Consider the following 7,959-nt stretch of genomic DNA (forward strand, 5'->3'; position numbering starts at 1 on the left):
CCTAACTTTCTATCTCAAAGCGAACCATCATCATAGCATTGCTGTGTTTGTATCAGGGTGGTTGGTTGGTTTAGTCTAGTGGTGAGAGCACTCACCCGTGACCACAATCATTGTTGGTTCGACTCCCGGTCGCTGTGATTTTTCTTTTGCCGATACGAAATGTAAATATATTACTTGTGTTATACAATATGTAAATATATGACTTATGGCTATAACATAACATACATTATGTACCTTTTTTCCTGTGGTCGATTAGTACTTTATTTACATTTTCTGATGAGACTGTGTTGGCTACTACTATGTATACCAGGGCTATTCAACTGGCGGCCCGCGGGGATGATTCTGACCGGCCCGCCAAAGATTACATGATAATAAAAAAAAATAAACAAAATTTAATTTTTTTTTTTTTTTTAATATATATATTTTTTTTACTTTTTTCTTTTCATGTCAACGTTAACACGCACAATTGAGCCAAAAGTCACTCAATTAATGACAGATTTCATTGATAAATTGAGGGAAAACTTTGCAAGTCGATTTGATGAATTTGACATGTCCAGAGAATTGATGCATTTTGTGAGCAACCCATTTGCCAATGTAGCTGCTATTTCCACAAAAGGACAAGAGTTCCTTGCATCACTTCACATTGATGAAGGTCTCCTGCAACTTGAAATAATTGACATGCAAGCATCATCTGCTCTGAAGCAGGCACTTGAGAATGAATCCACCACAACATTTTGGATAAAGTGTATTCATGTCAAGACATTCCCCAAAATAAAAACGCTGGCAATATCTGTGCTAACAATGTTTGGCTCAACATACACCTGTGAATCCAGTTTCTCTCACATGAATGCCATTAAAACAAGCAACCATGCCTCCTTGACAAATGAGCATTTGCATCACTGTTTGCGGGTAGCCCTCACTTCCTATGAACCCTCTTTCTCTGCCATTGCCCAGTCAAAGAAGTGCAATCGCTCTCATTAGATGTGTGTATGTAGGCTAGGCCTGTCTGCCCCCCACCCCCCTGATGTTTGAGAGTTAAGAGTCGACAATAAGTGCTAATAAGATGCTGTGGTTTGCTGTTGTTGCACAGACATGAAGCACTTTTTCATAAGCTCAGCTGCACTATAAATGTGTTTTTTTGTTCAAGTGTTGATGTTAGAATGTTCAGATGCACATCATGCACTTGTTTGTTTTTTATTTTATTTTTATATTGAAATGTTGAAGAGGAGATGTTGCAGTTGTTGCACAGTCATAAATGAAGCACTTTTTGCAGGAGATGTTGCAGATGTGGCACATAAATGAAGCACTTTTTTTTGAAAAGTATACTACTTTTGCAATGTAGTTAAAGGGGAACTATCTTATAAATGGCCCTTTTCAGTGTTTAGCATTGTTTCCTAGCTATGTGGACTTATATTAATATGATCTATGTCTCTAATTCTCATATTGGCGCATTCTTCCAATTCTCCTCTCACAATATTCACCCTCACTGAACTGAGTCATCTGAAAATGTGCTGATTTGTGATGTCAGAGAGACACCGCTGCATGATAATCAGCTGAGTTTCCACACAGTTCCCACTGTGGTTGGAGCCCAGGCTCAAAACGGCTTAAGATCTTGAGGTAGAAAAATGCTGTTTTTGAGTACTTGATTAGAAATACAAAACAATGAATTAAAAAAAAAAAAAATTACAGAGGTGTTCCATAAACCCACAGGAATTGTGTAAAAGTGCCCAAATAGTGAAAGAAATAGTAAAATAGTTCCCATTTAAATAAATGTTGTGAAAATGTGGTTGCGTGTTGTGTCAAGTGACCTTATATTCATAGCACGGGGAGGCGCCGTGGCAGTCCGGCCCCTGGCCCCATGGGTTTCTGACAATGTGGCCCCCTGAACAATTTAGTTGAATAGCCCTGATGTATACCATTATCGATAGAATGAACTGCCATTTTATTATAATTTTTATATCATATTATTATTTAAAATATTTGTATATATTATTATCCATGTTCCTGATTCCTGCCTGTACCTCCCCCATGCTGCTATGACGTCTGAATTTCCCCCAAGGGGATTAATAAAAAGGAACACTTGACTTGATCAATACTTATCTAACCTTTACCAATAACAGGAAAATCTGGTTTTTTCCACCCCCAACTGTAGATTGTGGCTTTGCCTCCTATTGGGACAGCTGTCTCTTATCATCTGCTGTGGAGTCTGAAATTTGTTTCTAATTTTGGCTTAAGTTAAAAACACACACACACACTCAGACTCAGACATACACACACAGCCCTCTATCAGACATAACCATTAACCGAGTCATCCTACTCTTCCTTGTCCATGTTTGGTCAAATGGTAGCATTGCTCACAAAATGGATAGGCTTCCAGATACGACTGTGAGGCATTAAACGATGTCAGTAATGCAGCCCCTCAGGGAAAGTATGGCAGGATTGTCTCATAACTGTCTCATAATACTCCTGGCTTTTATTTCCTCGTTCTAGACTTTAATATGCTTATCCACCCGCATGTGTGTGTCAGTGAATGAGAATGTGTCCACACAAATGTGTGTGTGTGTGTGTGTGTGTGTGTGTGTGTGTGTGTGTGTGTGTGTGTGTGTGTGTGTGTGTGTGTGTGTGTGAGAGAGAAGGAGAGAGAGAGAGAGAGAGAGAGAGAGAGCCTGTGTGTGTATAATGTGTGAGAGAGCGAGTGTCCATAAAATGTGTGTATGAATGAGTGTGAGACACACCCAAGTGTGAGTCCATAGACAAGTGTGTGTGTGTGTGTGCATGCGTGCGTGCGTGTGTGTGTGGGTGTGTATATGTGTGTGTGTGCGCGCGTGTGTCAGCCAGCATTAGGGCTTCCAATGATTAATCCGTTGCCCTTGTGCTGAGCTGCGGAATTCTGCCGATTCATCACAGCTGGCCCGGCGGGGGCGGGGCCCAAACCAATCACACCGGGACGCGAGGAGAATGACCGCTCACCGAGCAACACGCCGGAGAGGAGCCAAGAGTCCTGCTGTCACTCAACGAGCACACACACACACACACACTCTTGGATTTCTATACATGTGAGGACTATTACCTAAAATTACATTGACTGTGTATTAGGCTTGGGCAGTATGACGGTATTACGGTATACCGGGGTATTTAGAAATACAGACGTATTGAAAATCAATACCGTCAAAATCACAGTTGGTTTTAAGTTTCTATTTCCACTGAAACAGAGTTTATACAGGGATGGCATTGGGTTTCGGTTTCCATTAGTGAAACGGAGTTAACTTTCTAGTTGGTTGGAGTGCGTGCACACACACAGCACGGCCAGCAGAGGGCAGGGGAGGCGGTCCGTATTTCCCCGCACAGAGCTGAGGTGAGCATACACTAACCTGTATGCATTTCCTCTATCTCTGAGCAGCTGCTAAAGCTTAAGCAATAATAATAATATGTTACCATTGAACGATGAAGCATCGAAGTTAACCACCGTCACTCCAGCCCATGATGAGCTCCCTGACCACAGATGGCTAACGTTTTGTCAAACAAGAGCTAAACTTGCACACACTGTCGCATTTGGACAATTAAAGGACTGGAGTCTGTTCGGATTTAAGCAAAACCCTAGCGCCACGAGTCGACTCGCCAGTGACTTCATCCAGCACAACGAGACTACGAGAGACGGAGGCACTTCTTTGGGAATGTAATATAAAACGGGGTGAGTGAGTGTTAATTTTTTAATCATAATGCAACTGGCTCACGTTGATACGATGGTGCCGGGCTGCCGGCCGGGCAAACTAGCTACCGTTAGCTCACGTCGATACCTGGATGGTGGCGGCAGTGGCTACCTTCTATGATTTGTTTACCTCGAGGTTGAAGAAAGTGCACTTTCAGGTTGAAAGAACGGCCCTAATCTCAATGTGTTTCAATATAAGCAAGCGTTATGTATGGTGATAATAACGAGTATATTGTTAGCTGAAAATAAAAGTCATACCGTCATATACCGTATACCGGGGTATTAGGTCATCAGAGTATGACGGTGTGCAAAAAATTATACCGCCCAGGCCTACTGTGTATTCATTCCCTAACCTACCGGCCTAACCCTCCTCACTGTTTCGAATTTCCCCAAGAGCTATATATCCCCTTAATATCGCGGGAAACGTATACCGCCTACTGGCTTGTCTCTCCGACATCAAGGAATGGAGGATGTCACAGAATTGCCTGCAACTGAACGAGGCTAAATCCGAAATAATTATATTCGGCCCCCCCCCAAATTCCTGGGCGTATTCTTTGACCCAGGCCTATATCCTTCAACACCCAAGTTACTAAAGTAGTCCAGTCCTGCTACTACCAGATCAGGAACATCGCCAAAATAAAATAATTTTTCGTCCACAGCAGACCTTGAAATGGATGCTTTTATTTCTTCGCGATTAGATTACTGTAACTCCCTCTATTTAGGCATCAACAAAAAAGTCATGTGACGTCTCCAGATGGTGCAGAACTCTGCGGCATGACTTCTCACCAACACAGGGAAACGTGACCATAATATAACACCCATCCTGGCTGCTTTACACTGGCTGCCTGTGAGCTACAGAATTTATTTTAAGATTTTATTGATTACTTTTAAAGCCCTACATGGACTGGCCCCCGGCTACATTGTGGACTTGTTGGAACCCCATGTTCCAGAACGCTGCCTCAGATCCACCGGTAAGGCCCTCCTGGTTCCTTACAAAACCAGCCTGGTCACCCGGGGGCTCAGGCACGTGCACACATAGAGGCCAAGGGGTGCCTGAGCACCTGCCTTTTTGAGCCTCATCAAAAAAGTGCCCTTTTTGAAAAAAAAATTAAATAATTTTTTTTTTTTTTTTTTTTTACTGTTACGCATATAGACTGCCCTTTCAACTGAAAAATGTCAGGATAGAATAAAAATATTAGGTAAAGAGAGAGAGATGCCCCATATTCCATTGCAGTTTGCACGGCCTCCTCAGCGTGCCTCTCTGCGGACCTATATATTTTATGCATAGCGTGGGTGATGATGATGATGATGATAGAAACCGCTGTGGCGCATACAGTTGAATGCTGGTATTACACTCATTGAGGGACACAAAGAAGTCAAGTCCGATGGGATTTGGGAATCTCAAATACAAATCGGGATTGGAATAAAAAATGCATTTATATTAAACAATACAGAATATACAGCACTTCTTGGGGTCTGTAGGGTAAGCACTTATTCCCTCCCCCCTGAACATTTATGGAGATGTATGGGCCTTTTAAGTCAGTGATAAAAGTGTCTTTCAAGGATAAGTGAGCTCCTGCACTGATTATTATAGTTCAATATTCAATATTTGATCACCAAAAAACCCCAAAAAGCATAAAAAGGGGGCCCCCCCACCGAAAAGGGCCCTTAAAAATCGTGCTCGCGCGCTACGCGCGGTCGCTTAATACATACACACAAGTGTTGTGCCCTTTTCAGCCTTTGAGCACCTGCCCCTCTAAAGTCCTGTGCACGTCCCTGCGGGGGCTGATGTTTTTCCTACGGTTATGGGTTCAGGACAGCTCTGAATGCATAAACTGTGTTGTCAATCTGCCTACAATTCCTGTTGAAAGGTTTTTTTGTCTCTTTTTCTCTTGTTTTATTTTCCATTGAATTTTTTCGCCTTTGCTGATGTTTGCCCTTTTTAACATGTATGTAAAGCACTTTGTAACTTTGTTTGGGAAAAGCAATATACAAATAAAATTCATTCATTCAAGAGGATCTATAACGGAATATCTTGTTTTGCTACATGCCTAACTCAGCCCTAACCTTTAACCTGACCCTAACTTGAAAATGGCCTATTTTAAAGTGAAGACCAAACACCAAAATGTCCCCACTCTAAGAGATTTTCACTTTTCGTTCTATCTGGAGACGGGGGGCTACATTTTACTGCCCTTTTTCTTAAAAAAAAAAACACAAAATATCTTTCCGCCCTGTTCTCCTTTTGTTACTCTTAAGTCTCTGGCTTATCCCCCCATCTTTCTTATAGTCTGAGCTTGAGGTATTCTCTCTGTTCTCTACTCTCTCCCTCTTCTCTACTCTCTCTACTCTCTCTCCTTCTCTCTCCATCCCTGCCTTCCATCTAAGGAGAGGTTGAAATATTCATTGGAGTGCCTCTGGGCTCGCTGGCTAGGGAGGCCAATTCAGACTGCAGTGTGTGTGTGTGTGTGTGTGTGTGTGTGTGTGTGTGTGTGTGTGCGTGTGTGTATATACCAAAATGTTTTATATTCAACTCAGAACACAGACACTGGCCCAAGGAAATTATTCCAGTTAGGAATTTGAGGCAGAGGCAGGTTTGACCCAAGACTGGAGAAAACAATGAAAGTGAAGCCACAAAGTATATAGCATGCGACAACAAGAGAGAGATAAACAGATAGGACCTATCATAGATAGAGATAAGAGACTGAAAGAGACAATTGCTTGGTATGTAGATTGGAGGGGGACAGATAGAGAAAGAGAGTGAGAGAGACCATAGAGAAACAGATAGGGATAAGAGACTGTGAAAGAGACATGGGTAGGTAGATAAGAGAGGGACATTATAGAGAAAGAGACTGTATGAGTTTGTTGCGTTTCCTACCAGGGGGTCCATGACTATCCTTGCCAGAGAAGTTCCCCATGCTGCTGTGAGGAAGGACGGGTTGGGGAGGGGAGGCAGGGCACTGAGGTAGCCCTTAAAATCGCTACAGCTCTCTCTCCCTCTCTCTCTCAGCCTAGACAGAGCTGATACTGAGGTGACCTGTGAGCACACACACACACACACACACACACACAGACGTCTGATAAGATGACGGAACATGCAATCACATCTCACACTTGTGTAACCTTCCACTGACTCAAGGGGAATGACGCAAAGACCATGAAATTTAAGGATACAGTACTGGCCCCCAAAACACTTAATTACATCGGTAATTTTAGAGTGAATACCGGTTTGGTTTGGTGTTATACGAGTAGCTGCCAAAATAACCTATTCCGCAGCCAGAGAGACGTGCACACAAACAGTCATTGCACAGACAGTGCAACACTGCTCATTTGAATGCTCACTTGGGTGACGCGGAAGAAAATAAACGTCTTTACATTAAAAGCCAACAAAATCATAGTGATGGTGATGAGAGTGGCAGAGATCAGACAGAGGAGCACATGTGAACAATGTCCAAGAACAAACACACGTTGTTCGAGTGGCCTCTATATGGCTTCAGGCCTTTTTTGAAGGATATGAAGCAAATAGACGCGCAGTGAAACTAGTGGTAAACGGGTATTCAACGTGTTGTCTATTGTTGTCATAGCAGCTATCTGAGGTGTGTGTGTGTGTGTGCTGTTCCTCCCCCTCCGAAAACCTCATGCAAAACTGTTTCTTCCTCGTTGACAAACTTGTGGGTATAATAACATCAAGACAGATTTGATAACACGATTTGATGATTGACAACATAATGAGGAAGGGTCGAAACCTTTACGCATAGGGCTGCTGGTAACTTCCAATACACGATCGATCCCGAATAACTCCGATCAACTGTCTAGAACTAGTGCGATATACAGTTCTATCACCGCAAACCATATATATTCCCCGTAAGCACGCTCCGTTAAAAATCAGATACACACCTTAGTTATAAAACGGACGGATCACTTATTATAGAATAAGTTTTCTCCTCCGTTTGGCGCGCCGCTCACAGTCCCTTGTTCGCTCTGTGCGCACGTTCCTCTCCCGCGCGCGTCGCTCACAGACGCTCCTCTCTCACGCACTACACGCACTAATGCCTTGTTGCTCTGTCTTCAATAAGGATCGAGGGGTTGGGCGCATGAAAGCGAAAGAGAAAAGCCACTGGAGCCCTACACTTCATAAACGTGTCTTTCTAGTGACATGGGCTGGGCTCTGTCTGGGGAACGTTTCCAATTAAGAGCTCACATGATTCATACTATTCCCCCATGACATATGTTGCCATACATACAATATGGTG

General features: G+C 43.0%; 1 protein-coding gene across 1 annotated transcript in view; it reads right to left on the minus strand.

Moving 5' to 3' along the window:
* Nucleotides 1–7,732, minus strand: part of LOC311225733 (CD109 antigen-like) — a gene marked incomplete at its 3' end in the record, with an annotated part of 122,226 nt that extends 114,494 nt beyond the window's left edge. Inside the window, exons 1-2 of the mRNA XM_084311127.1 lie at nt 7,604–7,732; nt 6,585–6,743 (exon numbers count right to left, since the gene is read on the minus strand). Of these exons, the coding sequence (XP_084167253.1) occupies nt 6,585–6,624 (40 nt within the window). The 5' untranslated portion in view covers nt 6,625–6,743; nt 7,604–7,732. The remainder of the gene's footprint in view (nt 1–6,584; nt 6,744–7,603) is intronic.
* Between the last annotated feature and the right edge of the window lie 227 nt (nt 7,733–7,959).

This window comes from Notolepis coatsorum (assembly GCF_963971535.1).
Source record: "Notolepis coatsorum genome assembly, chromosome: 3".
Classification (NCBI taxonomy): Eukaryota; Metazoa; Chordata; class Actinopteri; order Aulopiformes; family Paralepididae; genus Notolepis; species Notolepis coatsorum.